At 40.3% G+C, this 23,913-nt stretch overlaps 1 protein-coding gene across 4 annotated transcripts in view; it reads right to left on the bottom strand.

The window, feature by feature from the left end:
• Positions 1 to 23,913, bottom strand: part of TOX (thymocyte selection associated high mobility group box) — a 273,829-nt gene that overhangs the window by 40,564 nt on the left and 209,352 nt on the right. For 3 of the 4 annotated variants that reach the window (XM_074943074.1, XM_074943077.1, XM_074943076.1), the window contains exons 4-5: positions 14,766 to 15,044; positions 7,439 to 7,669 (exon numbers count right to left, since the gene is read on the bottom strand). In XM_074943074.1, the coding sequence (XP_074799175.1) occupies positions 7,439 to 7,669; positions 14,766 to 15,044 (510 nt within the window). The remainder of the gene's footprint in view (positions 1 to 7,438; positions 7,670 to 14,765; positions 15,045 to 23,913) is intronic. The other variant, XM_074943078.1, reaches the window with a different exon arrangement.

Genomic DNA, 23,913 nt, shown 5'->3' with positions numbered 1-23,913 from the left:
ATTATTTGATTTTGTGGACTCAGAGGATTTGTCAGCTGCCTCATAAGTATAATTCTGGCTCTTCATATTCCTGCTGCTTCTAATTTAGCAGGACAGGCTCATAATTGAAGCAAATTAACTATTTACACTTGTCACTTCTACCACGGGAAGAGGACACATCAGCAGGAAAGAATGAGTGGGAAATTAAATTCTTCCCACTTGTGTCAGATCTGCCCTTATATAAACACATTAACAGTAATTTCATGAGGCGTCAAACATAGGAATAAATACTGAGGGATAAAATAATGAGGTGTTGCTATTGAGCTGAACTGTTGTAGCTAATATTACTGTGTATGAATTATGTAGCCTGAAAGCAGGCATATGTTACAGCACTTAAAACTGTTGCTTTGCATGTGCTATCTGATCATTAAGCTTTGGATCCCTAGGTAAATCCATCTTTCTTCCTGCTGCAAGGGCCAGTATAACATTTAAGTAAATACAGACATATGCACACATTATAATCTGTACATAATGGGCCAAATTCATTCCTGGTAGAACTTCAGTAAGTCAATGGAGTTACACCAGAGATCATCTTTGTGTATTACATTCATTTCCATTTTTAGTATAATAGCATGTTTATTTAGGTCTTTGGCGGAAGCTTTAAAGTCACTTACTCTAATGTAAACAAGAACATTTTGTTTGTAATTTGCTAAATCTATTACAGCCTTTCTGGGTCTCCAATTAGAAGCTTAAGGTTCATTTAGTACATTTACATCTGGTTCTGATTTTAAACGACTTTCCTTTTTCACTTAAGAACAGAAAATGACCTAAGCAGTCTTTTTACCCAGTTTGAACCAACCTTCTATCTGAAAGCCAGAGAGGCTCAACTATTTAGTATGCCTAACTTTGCTCCCTAGAGGCCATTTTTCTCCCCTTTGTAGTAAAAATATGCGCAAAGGGCAATGATGTACAGAAATCAGCTACAAAAATGGGATGCAAAAGAGCATGCCTTTTACTCAGGAGAAAAAAATGTTTGTAGTAAAAAGGAAAGGGTAGAAAAGCCACTGAAAAACACCAAAAATTCTGAATACTATATTGAGGAATATGTGTACTGATTTATTACTGGTAGAGCTGATTTTGTTGGCATTTTTATGAAACAAAAGAGAGAATTTTTTTTTTCAAAAAAAGTTTTTAATGAAAAATGGGGAAAATATTATAAGTCCTCCCCTATTTTTACGAGCTCTAGTTACGGTAGAGGAGGCAGTATTTAGGAGGAGGCTGCGGGGTATGCAAAAATGTGCAGATGTGCAGCAAACATTTGGGAACCCCTTCCAGTCACCTCTAGACAGACAGACAGACAGACACTCTCTCTCTCTCTCTGCAGATGGTCCCAGCATGCTTGGAAATCCATGGAAACAGCTACAATATGGGGCACTGAAGTGCAGATATCTGCACACAGCAAGGGAAGAATACTTGGCTCCTTCTTTTCTGTAGTAAGTTACACTGTCTTTCCTGGGTAGCATGGTCATAATGTGCTGTGTTTTTTAAGCAGCGCCCCACCTATTTCAATTAGGAGTCCAGTTCAAAAAGTAATGGCATCATCTGATTCATAGTATTTCTGCTTTTTCCTGATTCCTTCCATATTTCCTCAGATCATGCTTCCTCTGACTTTTTGTCGTTTGAAAAACTTTTGTAGATCTTCCCACAAACTCTTTTAGTGGTCTAATCTGGTATGGTATCCCAATAACTAGGTTTGGGCTGGCTAACTGAGTTCTTAAGCAGGATTTGTAACAAGCTCTGACACTGTTATTCATTCCGTGGTGTGCAAACCATAGGAATATATCCCTTTTTTATAGCTAATGAAACTATGATCTGCATCATGATTTACTTGATCCAACTGCCATTCAAGTCAATAGAAAGACTCCTACAGATTTCAATGGAAGCTGTCTCAAGTCACAGTATATAGAAGATTTAATATATACATATTTTAAAAGATATGAAATAGCTGAGCTGTTATTTTTCCTTCTCAGTAGTTGCCAGACAGTGGAAAAATAATTAACCAAAAAATCCCATCAGTACTTTTTAAACCTTATTTTCTCTACCTCATTATTATCTTCTTACATCTTATTGTGTGTTATGCTTTGCTTACTGATTAATTTATATTTAAGACAATAGAAAGGAATTCCAACTTAGGAAACTGTAATAATTCTATTTAAGTTCCTGAATAAGCAACAACTTCCAAAGCATAAAATCCCAAAGCTTTATGATTACTGAAATGAAAGCCTAATTCATAAATAAAGTACGTATTCCTATGAGAATCCCACACTTTTGTTTTAATTTCTTTTTGAGATTCTATCATCATGGAAGCCAAACTCCATATAGTATGTTAATCCCTTGCTTTTTTAGAACCCAATTTTCCTACCAGAGCCCACTGATTTTGTGACAGTTACTTGTATCCTGAGACTGGAGTAGTAGGCCCTTAATATGCAGAAGAGCTAGCATTTTGGGGTAGCTTCTTGAAGACAACCTAGTTAATTTCAATGGGAAGGTCTGCTTAAAAAACAAATGGCACAGAATAGTCCTGTGTTTTCCGACGGTTGTACTTTGCAAAGTCCTGCTAGGTTATCACCAATACTGTTGTTTGTTAGTCCCAGTTTATAGTTATACTCATTGACCCATTAGGGTCAATGGGAGATTTGCTCAAGTAATTCTACAGAATCTGACTGACAGCTCTTTAACAGCTGTAGAGTACTACAGGCACAATAAGTGCTGAACAGAAATTTTGTAAATGTTGATTTTTGGATGAAAATAAAAAGGGATACAATTATCTCATCCTTTGACCAGCCTCTATAGATAGTTGAAAAATGGCAAAAGGTCAACCAAAAAACAACAACAGAAACAACTAAACAAACACCACATTTTTCATGGAACCATTTGTGAAAAAATTACTTTTCTTTTACCAGCTCTAGTTTTGAGCAATTTTGATACAAGGGAATCAGTGGCCCTGATTTGGCACTGTGATCTGCATGGGTGGACTTTTGCACCCATGTACGTCAAAATGGGGGAACTTGGCCCTGGTGTTACTAAGCCTGCTGCAGGTGTACTGGCACTTTTTTCTAGCTTGTAAAGATATCCTATACCATGTGTTTTAGCGGTCATTAATAATGCTGCTTTTGCAACTTTCTTTAGCAAATATAAATGGTACATTTCAATAAATATGCATGTTGATAATCTCCAAGATGAATACGAGGAGGAGCCAGAGTCTACAAAATGCTGTTGAAACTGCTGAGCATTTCCTAGAAATTGCTCAGCACTTTGCAGGATCAGACCCTCAGTAGAATGTAGAATTAATGTTGGTTATAAACACAACAGACCTAGCAAATAGGATTGAGAGTTCTTTTGGATCAGGGGCTGTATTTTATTCTGTTTATACCACACCAAAGAATATGGGCCCTGATCCTGATTGATGCTTTTAGGTATTACCGCAAGACATAATAAATTATAGAAATAAATACGCAAAATGAGTCAAAGACAGAGGAGCAAACATATGGTAACACAAAGTATTGTAATACGCCGCATATATATCTCGTTGCATTACTCTTTTCTGTTTGAATTCTGTAGCACGTAATTCTACTATTTAAAACTCTAATGGTTTTCCAAGGTTCAGCAGTTTAGCTTGAAGACAATGCAGATAACAAAACCAAATTCTGTTCTAATTTTTTTTCCAATACAGGAATTATTCAATTATTGCTTTCAGCTCTGAGCAGGAATACTGAAATTAAATTGGGAAATTCCAGGTTTTTTCATGAAAATTGAATCTGTATTTCTTTTAGGTCTCTGACAAGCATGGGGACTATTTTTTATACTACACACAAAACCAACAGATGAGGAGCAAATTTTGTTTCCTCATGAATGTGCATTTTCAATTTGTTTTTGTTTATCTCCATTGTATGGTCCTGGACTATTACACAGCAACTGAGATTTTCTACTCTGCTGGGGGAAGAAAACTTTATAGTGAGTTCTGGAAGGAAGAATACAATGATGTACCTAATGGCTAATATGATTCAGACTCATAAATTAACGGTAATTATAAAATATGCTGGAAGAAAGACAGAGGAGTGGCTAAAGTGTTTTTTTGACCTGTGTTTTTATTAGAGAACAGTAACATTAATTGGAACTAGAGACAGGGACTATTGTGGAAGTTCAGGTATGGATCCAAATTATCACCAGCTTCAGGGGAATCTGGATCCAGGATTCTAGTTTCAATTGAGATGGGCCGAAGATCCAGATATAAGCTTTTGGAAGGGTGTGGGTGTTTGGATTTGGGGTTCTAGTGCTTGAACATCACTAGCAAGAACTCTGAATTTGCATCATTGCATGTCATGTGGGCAAAAATCTGAAAGGGCGTAAAAAACATGAAGGGTGCGCTATTACTGGCACACAGTGAAGGGGGAGAAGGTGTAAGCAAGGAGCCTTACCCCTCTTGTACAACCCATGAAAGGATCTACAATAATTGCAACTCCATTGTTCTCTGATACTGTCCCCCCCCCAACCCTGACCCTGGGACACAAGTCACCGCAAACGGAATAAGGGTTAGTCCTGGCCTCTCACCCATTCAGCCCTGGCTGAGCACACCAAGGACCCAAGGCCACTTTTCTGCATGCTGGAGAGGGTCCTGAGAGACAACCCTTCCTGCAATGCCAGCCTGTAGGTATCTGCACTAAGAAAAATACAGTCAAAACCTTTTGCTACTGAAATTTATTCTGAATATAGTCCATGTTTCGGAGCCTAGAGCAAGTAGTCACTCTCATGATCCTGAGATGCAACATTCAACTATCACAGAGGAACTGCTGTACTGAAACAATCTAGTCCATCTAATCCAGGATCCTCCCTCAGACAGTGGCTGGGCACATTAGAGGAAGGCAGAAGAAAAAAACCCCACTCACTTTAATGTATCTGACCAAGTGACCTCTATGATCCTCTGATTCACGAAGTTACCTTTCCTCCAGCTGAACTTTCTGGAACCCACACCTTATTTAGTAACAGTTTCTAGGTAGAACAGTTTTTTTTTTTTTGGGGTCAGTCATTAAGAGCCAAATTCTGATCCATAAAAGTCAGCAGTAAAACTCTCATTGACTTTAATGGGACCTAAGTACCTCTCCATGCAATCTTCCAGCTGATTTTTTTTTTTGGGAGGGCGGGAAGGGAGGGTGTTAGTGAACGTAGACAACCAATTCTCTGAAGTCCAGAAGTCAGGACTTACAAAAAAGAATTTTTAGTGACGCTCTTTTTAATAATAATAGGTTTGTATCAAGATGCTAGTCAAATCAGCATGGAATTAGCACGGAAAATGAGAAACCTCTGGAACGTTCTGCTTAGGAAGTCTTTACAGTTCTTTGTTTCTGTCAATTAGTATAATGTCTGGAGATGCTGAAAAGGACAGCTTCCACACAGTGTTTTCTATTGAAATCAAATAAACACTGTATACATAAATAGATTCTGTGCTTTCTGTCTCCCTGCTGGTTGGCTGTTTACTCTGGCCTCTCCACCCTCCTCTCCTTCACAGTCCCTCTGCAGCCAACCTCACTCTCCACTGTCCCTGCTCTCCATGTTGCATTCATTTTTGCTCGCTCCCCACTGTTCCTTACATTTCCCACTCCTTGCTTCCTGTCAGCTCACGTCCTCCCGCTACCACATTCAAACCAAACAATGACAACAGAGAAATAAACCTAACATGATGTTTGCCAACCATCACTCTGATCATTCGGTCCGGCTCCTGCAATGAGCTCCACACAGAAGGAACCCTGGAACTCCGACAAGGTCCCATTGATTTCAGTGGGGTTCTGTGCAGATGTAGGTCCATCCTTACAGAGCTCCTTACCAGATGAAGGCCTTTGCTTTCCCCCTCACCTTTTGTCTTTCTGATCTATTTAGATTGTCAACTTTTCAGGGCAAGGAACGTATCTTCATATATGTTTGCCCAGCATCTAGCTCAACAGAGCCCCTATCCTGCTTGGGGTCTTTGGGCACTACTGCAATACAAATAATAAATAATAGTTAACAACAATAGCTTTGCGGAGTAGAACCCTATATTATTTTCTACAGCTGATTTCCATCCTTTGCCTTTCTTTTTCTTCAGTGGCAGAATTACATTGTAAAAAAATTAAACACACATTTTAATATGTTTGCAAAATGTAAGGACATTGTTATAGTTGTAATCAGACACTACAGAGTGTTCTGTTTCTGTGTAGTCATGATTCCCCACACTTAATTCACTGCAACCACTAGGCTTTCTCCATGTGCTTAACAATGTACCTAGGTGTATCTTTGTTATGCAACACAATGCATTCTGTCATGTTTTATGGATTAAGTAAAACATTTAATCTTATATTTCTAAGGTAGACATGCAGAAGAAACAGTGCCTTACTGGGAACACTATTACCATCAGCCAAGGCTGTACATAACTTAATAGAGAAAGACCACAATGGACCTGGAAGGAGGGAAAAGAGAAGTGCAGAGCTGAGAATGTGGAGGAAATTATTACTTTAACATGGACACAAAGGGGACCTATTCACACTGCTTTACATTCCACCTGATTGTCTCTTACAATCACTCCAGGTCTTTTTTCAAGAGAGTGCTGAAAAAAGCCACTTGATAGACCACAAATAGGATCCATAAAGTAAAAGAGATAAGGAATCAAACTTTTCCCAGATTGACCTATAGTCCCTTTTTAAAATAGAAACAATACCTTAAATATATAGCAGTGAAAATGCATTTGCCAGAGAATGATCAGTTAACAAAGGACTATCAAATATTTAGGGCCTGAGCCTTACGGCTCTTATTTCCTGTCACTCTGCATAGCTCCCATAACATCTCATCCCATAGATGAGACACAGAACATCCCATTTAGTCTTTCACTTTGTACAATATTTAATGACAGCATGTATACAAAAAGAGGAGGAAAAAGCTGAACATATTCTCCCACATAGTCTGGGAAACTTTTGGGGAAGGGTTTGAATAACATATTGGTATCAGCTCTTTGGTGGTCTTCAAGGAGTGGCTAGGGATAGACAGATTTTAAGCTTTCTGTTAAGTTGGAAAAGGGTAAAGATAATAATGAGAAAAGGGTAAAGAGCTGAAGGGGAGTATAGCTGGTTTTTAAACATCACTCTGGCAGTGTAAAGGGGCCTCATTGTAACTGAGTCTCAAGCCCTCTGACTTTGGCACACAAAATCCTAAAAGTAATGATATAAATTCGCGGGCAGAGGAACTAAAATACTCTTTCTAGTGGCCTAATAAACTGATATATGAAATGAGGTGATGGTCCCCTGATAAGACACATTTTCAGGTTTACTTGGAATGAACAAAAGGAGCTGCTCAGAGTGGTTAGATGGCATGTACTTGATCACACTCTCCTAAAAGAAAGTTATTGATCTCTACAATTTATATCACGTTGTACCTGTTTTTGTTCCTCTCCCAAGCCATCCCACATCGAAGCTACAATTTTAGAGACTTCACCAAATGTAGCATTTGGGTTTTGGCCCTTGATGGCTGCTTGAGTGTCTCGGAAGAATAATGCATAGGCAGACACAGGTTTCTGTGGCTCATTAGGGTCCTTCTTCTTCTTCTTTTTGGGAGTTTTGGGTTTCTTTCCCATATCAGAAGCAGGTCGCTTCTCTCCTCCATTGACCTGTAATAAAAGTTCACAAAAGGATAGAAACTCATTAAATTGTGAATCAGACAAAAAAGCTCTACTGATCAAGGCATCTACAACCCATACACATTATGGATTTTGCTGGGGAAAATGGCACTTTTAGCTACAGTCTTTTGATAATCCAAATGTTGACAGCATTTCACAGGGTTTCAGCTATAAAATGCATTATAAATGTTCTAGGTTATATAATGTTTTTCCTAAAATGGTTCATAACATTTTGTTTTTATAAAATTATCAGCTCATTAATAGATTAGCTTGTCATCTTTTTATCTTTTCTGAGTCTTATAGCTAATGGTTGTTGGAGACCTGTAATGAGTAGAGCCATTACAGATTTCATTATACATTGACCACTAGTTTAATCATAAGAACCATTTAAGTAGAGTATAATTTCCACCTTATATTTTTCTTTCCCTTAAAGGACTATTTTAATCTATGGCTCAGTTCAATTCCCACTGAAGTTAGTGGGATTGTTTCCAGCGACTTTACTGGGAACTGGATTAGGAATCAAGTGAATTGAGATTTAAAAAAAAAAGTGAATTCCCTTGTATTATTCTTAATCAAAATCAACAGAAACAAAATCTCAGCAGTTTAGGTTGGAATTTTTTTTGACCTATTGAAGGGCTCAGTTCTGGTCTCATTGGAGTCAATGGCAAAACTCTCATTAGCTCTGCTGGTGCAGGATCATTCCCTTAGGTCCTGAATAAAGGAGCAAATGAGGCTCACGCATACACTGGATGAAAAGAAGAGCCTGTATTTGTGTGTGTATGCACACACTTAAAAAATCCCCATGCCCTAGATCCCTCCTGTGGATTTCACTGCAGCCTGAAGATGTGCAAATCCGTGAAAACCCAACTGTCCTTTACCATTTAATATTTATATTGCAGTAGGGCTTCCAACAGGATTCAGGACCCCATTTTGCCAGATGCTGTGCAAACATATGCAAAGACACAACCCTGATTTTCTAGTTGGTTCGAACTACATGGCACAAAGTGGCCTCAGTGGACTGGAGAATCTGGCTAACTTCATCTGTCCCAAAGGGTTTTCATTTGAAAAGACTCAGGGGGAGAGGGTTACAATCAATAGAGATGATTTCTATCATTTTTTAATAAAGTGTGATCAGGTGACATGCTAGATTACAGGTGTTCCTAAAATAAACACAGACGCATAATGACAGTGGCTGCATAAGGCTGTATATGCTCACTCTGGGACAGAGCCTTCTCTCTCTTCCTAAAAAGAAAAGGAGTACTTACTTGTGGCACCTTAGAGACTAACAAATTTATTTGAGCAGAAGCTTTCGTGAGCTACAGCTCACTTCATCGGATGCATTCAGTGGAAATTTTTTTTTCCACTGAATGAGTCCGATGAAGCGAGCTGTAGTTCAGGAAAGCTTATGCTCAAATAAATTTGTTAGTCTCTAAGGTGCCACAAGTACTCCTTTTCTTTTTGTGAATACACACTAACATGGCTGCTACTCTGAAACCTCCCTCTTCCTGTGTGTCACCACACTGTGTTCAATGGGACTAATCAGGTAAGTAAAGTGAGCAGGATTTGGCCCATTGTGGCTTTTTAAGCAGAACAACAATGTGATGAATATAATTTAAAAAGGAAATTGCTTGGTTCCTAGGCACCTGGTTCGGCAATCAAATATGCAGTTAATGGTTGTGGAGTACACCAGCAGCACTAGAGAGAAGAGGGAAGACGTTATAAAACACAAGCTGCTTGTTTCAAACATGCAAACTACTATTTCACTCTACACTGTAGAAGAAACTACAAGATCAATAATATATGAAGGTGTGTTATGTGCACACAAAAAGAGCTCCCTAGTTAATTTGACCATCCTAATCCAAATTTTCCAAACACCTCTAAGTAACAGTTCACAAATCCCAGGAGCAAGGAGGCTTGACAACTTCAGACCCACAGTTAAAGTTCCTACTATTGCTATTTTAAAAGGTTTCTTTTAATGCCTTTTTATTGACCAAAGGGGTTTACAAGCTTGTAGATATTTAGGATAGCAGGATGTCCAAACTACCATTTAAATATGTGATAAGTAATCGTAATATACATAAAGGGTAAGAGAAAAAAAGTCTTCTTGTAAACAGCTCAGACATTTTATTCTCCAACCCAAATAATCAAGTGGCTTCAAATATCCCACTGCTAAAAACGCAGTACTCCCTGGGGAAATTCTGTTTGTTTTATAAAAAATAAGTAAATAAAAAGAATTCCAGTACTAATAACCTTGGAAATGGCTGAGATGATGGCGTACCTTATGCTACCATCAGTCTATCAGCTTCATAGACTCCACTGCTAACTGCCAAAGCAGAGACAGATGGGAAATAAAATAAAAAACATATATATTCTGCGAGGCATAGACTCGTGCCTCAAAATCCCTAGAGGTGTAGTTAGCTCATGGTAATCCACCTCCTGTCATGCCTTATTGCTTAATTATAGTGATGTATTTAACTTATTTATCACAAGAAAGCAATAATCTTTCACTTTAAAAAAGTCGGTAGTAACCATGTTGCACAGATGATAGATCACAAGACTACCTAGTGTAGGATTTAAGACTATCAAGTAAGGCACATTGTTGATATCTAAATGTCCCTTGAGAAGTTTGAAAATGTCTATAAATATATTTAAAATAAACTGCAATAGTACCAAATCCTTTAGCGGAACTAGGAGAGCTGTTTTACACACACTATCTTGCAGTAATTGCTGTAGTTTAAAATAGATTTTAATCAAGCACCATCTGCATTATAGGCTGAACAAACAACACAGAATTCTACTTATAACTCTGACCATATAAAATAAATATTGTAAAACCTCTACCACACAAAGTGAATATGTGGCAGCAGCTCCCTAGTAATCATGTTTCTGTTAGTTAATTTTTGCTACTTGCAGTCCTCTCGGTCTCTTTTCTCTGAACTACACTATTTGAAATTCTCTCACAAGCGAAATTCAAATGAGCATGGAAAAAAAACAGTCATCCATCTACTGAGAAATACATATTTGCAAGCCTAAATGCTTCTAGCATCTCACAATTATGCTTAGCAATAACAGAATACATGTTTAATGATCCAACACTATGAATTATGGCAAGAATCGTAAATGCAGTATTTGAATTTTGAAGTGGTCAGAATAAAATGTGTAGTAAATGGGCACTTTGTTGTAAATGGTTTTTTAGTTACATACAAATACTGATTTTTTAAGGTCTCCTTTTTATTCGTTTAACCACAGACTTGAATACTAAATTTAGAAGAATTCAGCACAGCCAGTTTTAGGATCTCTGCCTCCTACACAAAAGAGTTCCTTGGCCAGAGATTTTAGTTTCCACTTCCACTGTTCTAAGCTACTTTCAGATCATCCACTTCCAACCTCAAAATCACATTACTGTTATCCTTCTCCCTGGGTCTTACTGACAGACAGTCTGGGATGCCTTACTCTTAAAGCAACAGTATCTAGAGCAACTAAGTCCTCAGTAATGCCCATTTTAATGGTGCTGCTTTTCCCTTCTTTGTGTTTGAGCTAGTGCAGATGTGCATTTTAAGTCTGAGCGTCCTGTATGAAATGGTCACTACTACCAGGTGTATGTATGTCTGGAAATACCCAGCAGCTGTTGTAATCATTTATATATAGTGATGGTTCCATAGCATGGATGGTTTTTAGCATAATTTTTATGCTATTGACTAAAGAATGTATTTAATATGAAGTTCTTTTCCTACTGGAGGTTCTGTATGCTGACAGTTGTATAGTTTATTTCCTTTTCCTCTTTGTTTATTTCCAACACTGGTAATAGGTCCATTGAGCTAATATAGCCAGTTCCTGCACCCACTGAAAACAATGGGAATTTTGTCACTGACTTCAGTGGGAGTAGGATTACATGTCTAATGCAAAGACATACAGTAGCTTATTCATTTTGCCAGTCTGTGTGCATACAAGGCCTACAAATGAAGTCCGTTTACACTCTCCAATCATTTAGACACGTTTTTCTCTCAGACAGAATTGGGTCTAGTTGTTAGAAAGCATGACAAAGAAGTATCTATTTTACTACCAAATCCTTCACAAGAGCCGCAGCAATTCTTCTTTCAAAACCATAGGGTAGGTACTCAGCTGATGTAACAGGCCTAGCGCAGTTGGCATTGACTTTACTGGAGCTACACAGGTTTATGTCAGGACTTATTTTGACTGGTAGATTAGTTGAAAGATGTTGGGACTTGCTGGTTAAATTGAAAGTATACAAAAAGATGAGCACAATTATTATGCTTATTCCAAATAACGTGGTACTCACTCCATTATCACTCAGTCCTCATTCCAGGAAAGTCTCACTGACTTCATCGAATTGTGCCTCAAAATCTCTGTTTGAAGCAAGATTTGGCAATTATCTCATGACTGCAGTGCATGACTGCCTGAGTAAGGACTGAGTAAAGAACTCAGGAGTTGACCCATCATATGGTATTGTACACTGATATAACAGTTTATAAAACAGGGGCAAAAATCCCAGAGTTTATCACACAAGGTTGTGTGCAAATATGAGCTATTGGGTCTCCCACTGGCAGAGTGCATCGTGTGAAGCCCTCCTGTCCCCATCCAGCCCTGGTGCAATTTCTTTCACCAGGTGGGACAAAGATGGAAGAGGAGCTGGTTTGAGGAATGGGAATCCTCAGTTGCCCCTTTAGGGCAGCTTTAAGATCACTTAGTCTGGCCCACACAAAGCTGCTAAAGGCCAAGAGTCTGTCCCTTTAGTTGGCAGTTTCCCAGTAGTTTTTATTTGCAGTGTTGCTGTAGCAGGATACTAGAGAGACAAGGTGGGTGAGGTGATATCTTTTACTGGACCAACTTCTGTTGGTGAGAGAGACAAGCTTTCGAGCTATGCAGACCTGAAGAAGAGGTCTTGTCTCTTTGACCAACAGAAGTTGGTCCAATAAAAAATATTACCTCACCCACCCTGGCTCTCCAATAGTTTTTAAGTAAATTATATTCATACTCTAGTTATGATGTTGATTAATTAGACTCTCTCTGCTTTTATATAGGAACACTGGAATTATTATATTGTATCAGACATCTAGCCCAGTGTCCTGTCTCCAACAGTGGCAAGCACCAGACCCTTCAGAGAAAGGTGCAAGTAAACCTACAGCAGACAGATGTGGGATAAGCTGGCCCCCATGAAGATCTCATTCTAATCCCAAATAGAAATCAGTTTAAACAGTGAATCATGTGGTTTTATATAACTTCCAATTTTTTTTTTTACTAACATTAACTATTATACCTTTGGAAGAATGCTAAGGTAACAGTAACATATCAATTTCTGTGTACTTAATAACTTTAATTCTGGTATATCATGCTTTCTTTTCCTGATCATTAAGCTAAGGATGGGAGAATTTTAAAGGGAGCTTCCATATTAGCATTATTTGTTTAAAACACAAATCCAGAATACATAAATAGACTTCAGTAGGAAAAAGACCCTATTTCTTTGTCTATAATACTCAATATTTCTTTCACTGTTATTGAAAATATTTCTTTTAATTTGAAATACCTGATTTAGTGAAATCAGAATCCTAGGCTTATCATAATGTGTTGTTATGAAAAATGTTTCACAAATATGCCATTATTTTGTGGAAAGGTTCAGTAGGAACAAGGACTGGAATAAAAGAAGATGGGATGACTTCATTACAGAATTGAGCTCCTAGATACTATCTTCTAGGGAAGCTGAGAGTCTCAGGATCTCACGGGCTCAATATGCAAATATATTTGAAAATTAACAGATGCTGCAAATATCTTATTTTACAAAGTGAAGGCTGTGCATGTTTATCTTTATATAAGTTTTCACAAGCGTGGGAGCAGTTCCTCACAACATTAAAAAGTATAACACATTCAAGAACTATTCAAAAACTAAGTTTGTGAAATCAAGGGAAAGTTCTGAAATAATACTTGTAATCAGAATTTATTCAGAACACAGTGAAATATATTTTGCCAATTACAGGATTATTTTACAGTTTGAATCATGAAAAACATAAATATAACTCGAAAACAAATCAGACATACAACTCTTGACTGAATTATATTCCTCAGTGACTCACTTTGCCTCTGTTTGACATTCCTCCTACATCTTTGCAATGAATCCCAACTTTTTTCCCCATAAGAACCGGCAATGCTCACACCTATTACTGCTACCACATAACAGGCCTGTTAACATTCTCTAGTGATTAGAACACAGAGATGGGAGTCAGGACACCTCAATTCTTATCCGGACTCTGCTCCTAGCTCTTGTGTGATCTTGTGGCAAGTCGCAACCTTTTTGTGCCTCAGTTTTCCTGTCTGCAAAATGGAGATAATACTCACCCACTTTTGCAAAGCACTTTGAGATTTTTGCACAAAAATGCTATCCAAATGATTATATTATTATATTTTATTATGTTTGTAGTGACACTAATGGGTGTAAAATGTACCATCATGAAGCACCAGTGCTACATACAATGTAAAGGCATGACGTCTACATAACCTTTCCAAGAAATGAATTTTAATGGTATTAGAAGATATTTTCCTATTCTTCTGTTCTGGTTGCTTTAGTCTTCTATTTACTCATCCTGCAGCCAAGTGCCAAACACTTGCAAACTGTACACATGATCCCATGCTTCCTTAGCAATAACTTGAGCCTTGACCTGGAACAAACGCACTTTGTATACATGAGAAAAAATTCAATTTTTATATTAAACTCCTGTAAGAAATATTCTCCTTTATTCTTTAGTTCACTATGCAGACCTTCCATTTTCCTCATTCAGAGAAGTGTGATGTTGTTCACTCGTGTTGCTTTCAGCGCTGATTGGAGACTAGAAGATAGGTTTAAGGTAAAAGCCAATCCTTTATTCACATCAGTTAGCCCCCTTATGCTTGTTGTAAAAATACCACATGCTACAGTATGTACCTCACTGACACGTCTCATTTGGATGACAGCAATTTATAAATTATAGCCTTCATAATTAAGGTACACATATGCCAAATAACACTTAGAGAGACTGATTCATTTAGCTAGTCCTAAAAACAGCCACCATTTGTTATTTCTAGTGCCTAACCATACCTTAGAGGTATCATCCCCTTCATCTTCATGGACTGAACTGGATGGTGAGGGAGTTGCAGACTTGCTTCCAGGTGGAGATGGAGAGTTATGGGGAACATTGTTTCCACCCATATTCAAACCAAGCTGAGCACTGAGCTGCGATTGGTTAATGGTAGTCAGCTGACCATGCTGCATCATTCCTGGCTGCCTAATTTCTGCAGGTTGAACCCTTGGTCTCATGGCTGCCATCTGAGGGTGGGAACTATATTGAGCTCCTTCTGCATTCCGTAAATCTTGCATCTACAAAAGGAAAATTGGAAAGCAATAATTTTCCATCATCATGCCATCATGTCCAAGTTCCCTTTGGCCTTAAAAGGAATCCCTGCTGATCTACAGGTTATTTCATATTTAAGAGAACTGGGAATATTTAATTCAAACGTATGAGGTGTAAGGAATACACAGAATAACTATACAGCCAACTTTTGCAGAACAGTGTTTATTATGGGCTAAATCATGCAGGCTCTTTTCAGCCCTTGGACAGGCAAAGCTCCCTTTGACTTTACGGAGAGTTTTTCCTGCATAGGGACTGAAGAATATGGCCCTTTGTTAACTGTCCCTTGGAACTGTCAAAAGTGAGTTTAAGAAATATAATAATACAAAACAGAGATGTCAGAATCTTGAATCAAAGTTCAAGAGGGTTCTTGTCCATCTTATGGAGATGAAGTTGAGCTGCCAAGTTTAGATCTAGATCTATATTTGATGAAAGTTCTAGGGAGTTGAACTTCTAGTACTAAGTCCAGTTTTACCTTGCCTAGAACTGCCCAAGACATGTTAATTTTTAAGATTCAGAAAACAGACTTAGGGCTCTATCAATAGGTGGATTAATTGACTAATGAACTGATTTGCTGCAACAGTCATATATGAACCTGAAACGCTAAAGCTGCAAGGTTGACAAATTTATCCATTTTACTATTTGGGTCACTGCTTTTTAGCATTAATGAGACTCATTTTTAATTCAAGCAATGAATTCAGTCTCTGCAAGGATTAGAATGAAAAGCATTGGAGGATGAAGCTCTTTACTTATCCAGAGGTCAAATGTACTATACACGGATACTATAAAGGATATCCCATAATGCTTATCCAATGTACTCAAACTCATAGCTTGAGATAAGACAACTACAGAGAGAGTAGCTCAGTTTCTACAGTTAGATGTTTTGGGGAGTGATTTAAAGTTGAAGTGGCAATTCAAAGCTGAAAATGAAATGGATATAGTTATCTTAGTCTGTATCATTAAAGCATGACGTATATATCTGGTGGAATTTAACAAAAATTACCAATGTACTAGTATCATTGCGCTAGGGAAAAAGTGATAACAGTCCAATCTACTAATATAACCATAGTTATTTTATGGATAGCCTTTTGTAGCATGTCACTCATGATTTTTACTTTAGATTTATAACCCACCTCTGTCTTCCCCCCCACCCATGCACTTGTGTGTGTATGTGCATTCTCTCTCTCTCCGGGTAGCCATACCAGTCTGTGAGATCCTTTTACAACAAGAAATTAGAATTGAACTGGGAACAAAACCCCAAGTATGATCGTTGCTATTTTTACATTATGGACAGAATAAGTGATTTTTCAAAAGGTTATTTATAGGCTTGTGGATTGATTTGGTGTATTTTTTAGAGAGAGAATCATGCCAATAAATATCCTGGAATCGAGAATACTTGCTATTTTAAATTCATTTGTTGTCCTAAAAGATATCTGAAGTAGATTTTGACAGTACAACCTCTCTTAATACAGTCTTGGTACTGCTTTATGAATTAATATCTCTGGAATACAAAAGGTTTGTCAATACCCATAATTCAAGTTCATTCAATAACTAACCCATTGGAAAAAAAACAGTGCACAGCATCAACTGAGAACTTGAATCTTGAAAACATTTATATTTTTAAAGATTGTTACTGACTTTCTGCTCCCTTTTTACAAATACCAGCTTCCCTCCTAGTCAAACATATTAGCCTTGAAAGCTATCATTATCTCTGCCTCTAGCAGACAATCTATATCAAAACAGTTGTACACATAAAACAGTAACTACTTCTTGGCTGTATCTCTTCTGATCCAGCTGTTTCACTGAATAGCAGTTGGTGAATGGAGAACTGGAACATGGGTAGCCCTGAGGCCTTATTTGCTAATGTTACTCACCAGCTGCTGCTTTATGTGGTGTTAGCAGGCAAGGCTTGGAAGTTTGCCAGTTGCAGCAAGAACAAGGGAAAGTGAGGTATCTCTAAAACCCTTCCATTTACCCCTGTCTGTCATCTTTTGACACTGAACATTGTTGAGTGTGATCCCCAGGGCCACTGAGAAACACTGCTGGAGTTAAACTGTGAATAGAGCTTACACTACTCCTTTGTACACTGTTTTTTTGGGTACCTCTCAGACAATCTAAGGAAACTACAGATAAGTGCTAAAAATAGACCCTTTTGACTTCAGATATTAAAGGAGGCTGTAAAGGCAAAATAAGTCAATTTTTCATTAGAAATACTCTAACTATTGTAAAATGCACTATTAAAAAAACCTAAACAAGTATTTTTGTTAATGTTTCAAATGACCATGCAAGTATATGCCTCAGTGAAAGACGGACACAAACTGAGTAATAATATCATGTTGTTTATTTTTACCTAAAATGTATTTGCTAACTGACAACATATCATTGGCTATCAAAACTGATTGGTTGTTAAAACCTCCCAGTCTTGCCACACTGATCATCAGAAGCAAGCTTCCCAAAGACCAGGACAAACCAACTCAAAGTGGCACTAGATCCTGCCAAAACAACAGATGCAAAACCTGCAGATACAGCTCCACTGCTACAAGGATCAACATGCCCCACAACACCCTTCAAGATTCATGGGTCTTACATTTGGCTATCACAACATGTGGTGTACATCAAATACCCCAACAACATTTATATGGGTGAAACCAGGCAATCATTACACTCTTGAATGAACTCACACAGAAAAATGATGAAAGACAAAAAAAACCCAGATCACCCATGGGTGAACACGTTTCACAAAGCGAACACTCAATTCCTGACCTATCAGTTCTCATCCTCAAAGGAAACCTCCACAACACCTTCAAAAGATGAGCCTAGGAGCTTAAATTAATAACTTTCCCAGACACTAAAAATCATGGATTTGGTAAAGACACTGGATTTATGGCTTATTACAACAACCTCTAACCAGCTAACCTTCCTTTATCCTACGATTGCAGAGGTGTTAATTGCCCACTACATCTTGAATGGTCTCTTGCAACATGTGTTAACTCATTATGCTTAACTGAGAGTTACCAAAAGCAACTACAGCATTTGCTCAAGAAACTTCCTGAAAAAGCACAAGATCAAATCCGCACAGACACACCCCTGGAACCCCGACCTGGGATATTCTATCTACTACCCAAGATCCATAAACCTGGAAATCCTGGGCACCCCATCATCTCAGGCATTGGCACCCTGACAGCAGGTTTGTCTAGCTATGTAGACTCCCTCCTCAGGCCCTACACTACCAGCACTCCCAGCTACCTTCGAGACACCACTGACTTCCTGAGGAAACTACAATCCATCGGTGATCTTCCTGATAACACCATCCTGGCCACTATGGATATAGAAGCCCTCTACAACAACATTCCACACAAAGATGGACTACAAGCCGTCAAGAACACTATCCCCGATAATGTCACGGCTAACCTGGTGGCTGAACTTTGTGACTTTGTCCTTACCCATAACTATTTTACATTTGGGGACAATGTATACCTTCAGATCAGCGGCACTGCTATGGGTACCCGCATGGCCCCACAGTATGCCAACATTTTTATGGCTGATTTAGAACAACGCTTCCTCAGCTCTCGTCCCCTAACGCCCCTACTCTACTTGCGCTATATTGATGACATCTTCATCATCTGGACCCATGGAAAAGAAGCCCTTGAGGAATTCCACCATGATTTCAACAATTTCCATCCCACCATCAACCTCAGCCTGGTCCAGTCCACACAAGAGATCCATTTCCTGGACACTACAGTGCTAATAAACAATGGTCACATAGACACCACCCTATACCGGAAACCTACTGACCGCTATTCCTACCTACATGCCTCCAGCTTTCACCCTGACCACACCACAGGATCCATCGTCTACAGCCAAGCTCTGCGATACAACCGCATTTGCTCCAACCCCTCAGACAGAGACAAACACCTACAAGATCTCTATCAAGCATTCTTACAACTACAATACCCACCTGCAGAAGTGAAGAAACAGATTGATAGAGCCAGAAGAGTTCCCAGAAGTCACCTACTACAGGACAGGCCTAACAAAGAAAATAACAGAACGCCACTAGCCGTCACCTTCAGCCCCCAACTAAAACCCCTCCAACGCATTATTAAGGATCTACAACCTATCCTGAAGGATGACCCAACTCTCTCACAAATCTTGGGAGACAGGCCAGTCCTTGCCTACAGACAGCCCCCCAACCTGAAGCGAATACTCACCAACAACCACATACCACACAACAGAACCACTAACCCAGGAACCTATCCTTGCAACAAAGCCCGTTGCCAACTGTGCCCACATATCTATTCAGGGGACACGATCACAGGGCCTAATAACATCAGCCACACTATCAGAGGCTCGTTCACCTGCACATCCACCAATGTGATATATGCCATCATGTGCCAGCAATGCCCCTCTGCCATGTACATTGGTCAAACTGGACAGTCTCTACGTAAAAGAATAAATGGACACACATCAGATGTCAAGAATTATAACATTCATAAATCAGTCGGAGAACACTTCAATCTCTCTGGTCACGCAATCAGAGACATGAACGTGGCTATCTTACAAAAAAAAAACTTCAAATCCAGAATCCAGCGAGAAACTGCTGAATTTGAATTCATTTGCAAATTGGATACTATTAATTTAGGCTTAAATAGAGACTGGGAGTGGCTAAGTCATTATGCAAGGTAGCCTATTTCCCCTTGTTTTTTCCTACCCCCCCACCCCCGGCCTTCTGGTTAAACTTGGATTTATGCTGGAAGTGGCCCACCTTGATTGTCATGCACATTGTGGGGAGAGTGGTCAGTTTGGATGAGCTATTGCCAGCAGGAGAGTGAGTTTGTGTGTGTGGGGGGGGCGGGGGGGAGAAAACCTGGATTTGTGCTGGAAATGGCCCACCTTGATTTTCATGCAGGTTGTAAGGAGAGTGGTCACTTTGGATAGGCTATTACCAGCAGGAGAGTGAGTTTGTGTGTGTGGTTTTTGGAGGGGGGTGAGGGGGTGAGAGAACCTGGATTTCTGCAGGAAATGGCCCACCTTGATTATCGTACACATTGTGAAGAGAGTGGTCACTTTGGATGGGCTATTACCAGCAAGAGAGTGAGTTTGTCTGTGAAGGGGCGGAGGGTGAGAAAACCTGGATTTGTGCTGGAAATGGCCCAACTTGATGATCACTTTAGATAAGCTATTACCAGCAGGAGAGTGGGGTGGGAGGAGGTATTGTTTCATGGTGTCTGTGTATATAATAATGTCTTCTGCAATTTCCACAGTATGCATCCGATGAAGTGAGCTGTAGCTCACGAAAGCTCATGCTCAAATAAATTGGTTAGTCTCTAAGGTGCCACAAGTACTCCTTTTCTTTTTGCTTAACAATCTGTTACACCTTGTATTTGCTGTGACATACTGACTACCTTTCCCAGACCTGAAGAAGAGTTCTTTGTACCTCAAAGGCTTATCTCTTCCACCAACAAAGACATTACCTCACCCACCTTGTCTCTCTGGTTATTAACACCTCGTTATACAATCTGCACATAGCAAGAGCTATTGACATCCTATAATGTTTTGGATTTCAGATGCAATCAACTTTTCCTGTGAATTTTTAAAACCTCCATTAACAACAGCTACAGTATTTCACTTACCTTTGCAGAAATGTTTCAGAGTAGCAGCCGTGTTAGTCTGTATCCGCAAAAAGAAAAGGAGTACTTGTGGCACCTTAGAGACTAACAAATTTATCTAAGGTGCCACAAGTATTCCTTTTCTCTTTGCAGAAATATGAGTAAGAAACATGAAGAATGCCTTCTTACCCCTGGTCTACACTACGAGCGTAGATCGATTTAGCAGCATTAGATGGATTTAACCCTGTACCCGTCCACAAGACGAAGCCATTTACTTCAACTTAAAGGGATCTTAAAATCGATTTCTGTACTCCTCCCCCGATGAGGGGATTAGCGCTGAAATCAACCTTGCCGGGTCGAATTTGGGGTAGTGTGGTCGCAATTCGACGGTACTGGCCTCCGGGAGCTATCCCAGAGTGCTCCATTGTGACTGCTCTGGATAGCGCTCTCAACTCAGATGCACTGGCCAGGTAGACAGGAAAAGGCCCGTGAACTTTTGAGTCTCATTTCCTGTTTGGCCAGCATGGCAAGCTTCAGATGAGTGCAGATCTCATCAGCAGGTGACCATGATGGAGTCCCAGAATTGCAAAAGAGCTTCAGCATGGACTGAACAGGAGGTACTGGATCTGATCGCTGTATGGGAAGACGAATCCGTGCTATCAGAACTCCATTCCAAAAGACGAAATGCCCAAACATTTGAAAAAATCTCCAAGGGCATGAAGGACAGAGGCTATAACAGGGACCCGCAGCAGTGCCACGTGAAAATGAAGGAGCTCAGGCAAGCATAGCAAAAAACCAGAGAGGCAAATGGCCGCTCCAGTTCAGAGCCCCAGACATGCCGCTTCTATGATGAGCTGCATGACATTCTAGGGGCTGCAGCCACCACTACCCCACCCCTGTGCTTTGACTCCATCAATGGATTATCACACAACAGGGATGTGCTTTTTGGGGATGAGGAAGGGGATGAGGAGGAGGAGGTTGAAGATAGCGCACAGCAAGCAAGCAGAGAAACCATTTTCCCCGAGAGCCAGGAACTGTTTCTCACCCTGGACCTGGAGCCAGTACCCCCCAAACCCACCCAAGGCAGGCTCCTGGACCTGCAAGGCAGAGAAGGGACCTCTGGTGAGTGTACCTTTGTAAATAAAATACATGGCTTAAAAACAAGCGTGTTTAATGATTAATTTGCGGTCAGTACAGCTACTGGAAAAGTCTGTTAATGTGTCTGGGGATGGAGCGGAAATCCTCCAGGAAATCTGCATAAAGCTCTCCTGGATGTACTCCCAAAGCCTTTGCAGAAGGTTTCTGGAGAGGGCAGCCTTATTCCATCCTCCATGGTAGGACACTTTACCACGCCAGGCCAGTAGCATGTAGTCTGGAGTTATTGCAGAACAAAGCATTGCAGCGTACAGTCCCGGTGTTTGCTGGCATTCAAACAACATCCGTTCTTTATCTCTCTGTGTTACCCTCAGGAGAGTGATATAATTCATGGTCACCTGGTTGAAATAGTGTAATTTTATTAAGGGGACATTCAGAGGTGGCCGTTCCTGCTGGGCTGTTTGCCTGTGGCTGAACAGAAATCTTCCCCGCTGTTAACCACGTGGTGGGGGTAGAGGTGAAGCCATCATCCCAGAGAATTGGGTGTGTGTGTGGGGGGTTAGCTGGGTTTGTGCTGCACATTAACCTGAAGACCACAGCCCCTCCTTTTAAATTGCCAACCCATTTTAAATGGCCAACCTAATGGCTGCTTGGTAGGGGAAATGAGGGCACTGCTGTTTGAAACCATTCCCACATGTTATGAAGGTTAAAGAAGCCAAAAGACTGTGGCTTACCACGGCTGCCTGCAAGCCGAATTCTGTTGCCTGCCGGCCCTGCATGTGTGATCTCTCACACCAAACCGGGAGACCCTCAATATAAGAGGCTAAATGTGACCTTGTACCGAATGCACATGTGCTATGTAATGTTAACAGCAAGGTTCACCCTGAAAGAGTCTACCCATTGTTCTCTAAAATGTGTCTTTTTAACTACTACTCTCCCTTTTTTTCCCTCCCACAGCTGCAAATGTTTCAATGTTCCTCCTATTATCTCTGTCCCAGAGGCTAGTGAAGATTAGAAGGTGAAAATAAAGCACTCGCGATGAAATGTTCTCTGAGCTCATGCAGTCCTCCCACACTGAAAGAGCCTAGCAGAATGCGTGGAGGCAAGCAATGTCAGAGTCCAGGAAAGCACAATATGAACGTGAGGACAGGTGGCGGGTTGGAGATGATAGGTGGAGTCAGCTTGCTGACAGAAGGCAGGAGTCAGTGTTGAGGCTACTGGAGGATCAAACTGATATGCGCTGGCATATGGCCAGGAAAAGCAGGAAAAGCAGCATGAGCACAGACCTGCGCTACAGCCCCTGTGTAACCAACCGCCCTCCTCTCCAAGTTCCACAGTCTCCTCACCCAGACTCCCAAGAACGCGGGGGGGGGGCCCTCCGGGCACCCAACCACTCCACCCCAGAGGACTGCCTGAGCAACTGAAAGCTGGCATTCAATAAGTTTGAAAGTGCAGTGTGGCCTTGTCCTTCCCTCCTCCTCCACCCCTCCCGGGCTACCTTGGCAGTTATCCCCCTATTTGTGTGATGACTGAATAAAGAATGCATGAATGTGAAGCAACAATGACTTTATTGCCTCTGCAAGCGGTGATCGAAGGGAGGAGGGGATGGCGGTTGGCTTACAGGGAAGTAGAGTGAACCAAGGTGGCGGGGTTTCATCAAGGAGAAACAAACAGAACTTTCACACCGTAACCTGGCCAGTCATGAAACTGGTTTTCAAAGCTTCTCTGATGTGTGCCGTGCCCTCCTGTGCTCTTCTAACTGCCCTGGTGTCTGGCTGTGCGTAATCAGCAGCCAGGCGATTTGCCTCAACCTCCCACCCTGCCATAAATGTCTCCCCCTTACTCGCACAGAGATTGTGGAGCGCACAGCAAGCAGTAATAACAGTGGGAATATTGGTTTCGCTGAGGTCTAAACGACTCAGTAAACTGCGCCAGCGCACTTTTAAATGTCCAAATGCACATTCTACCACCATTCTGCACTTGCTCCGCCTGTAGTTGAACAGCTCCTGACTATTGTCCAGGCTGCCTGTGTATGGCTTCATGAGCCATGGCATTAAGGGGTAGGCTGGGTCCCCAAGGATACATATAGGCATTTCAACATCCCCAGTTGTTATTTTCTGGTCTGGGAAGAAAGTCC

This window comes from Natator depressus, chromosome 2 (genome assembly GCF_965152275.1).
Source record: "Natator depressus isolate rNatDep1 chromosome 2, rNatDep2.hap1, whole genome shotgun sequence".
NCBI classification, from domain to species: Eukaryota; Metazoa; Chordata; order Testudines; family Cheloniidae; genus Natator; species Natator depressus.
Note: the sequence above shows the minus strand (reverse complement) of the source record. Positions and strands in the feature narration are given on the sequence as shown.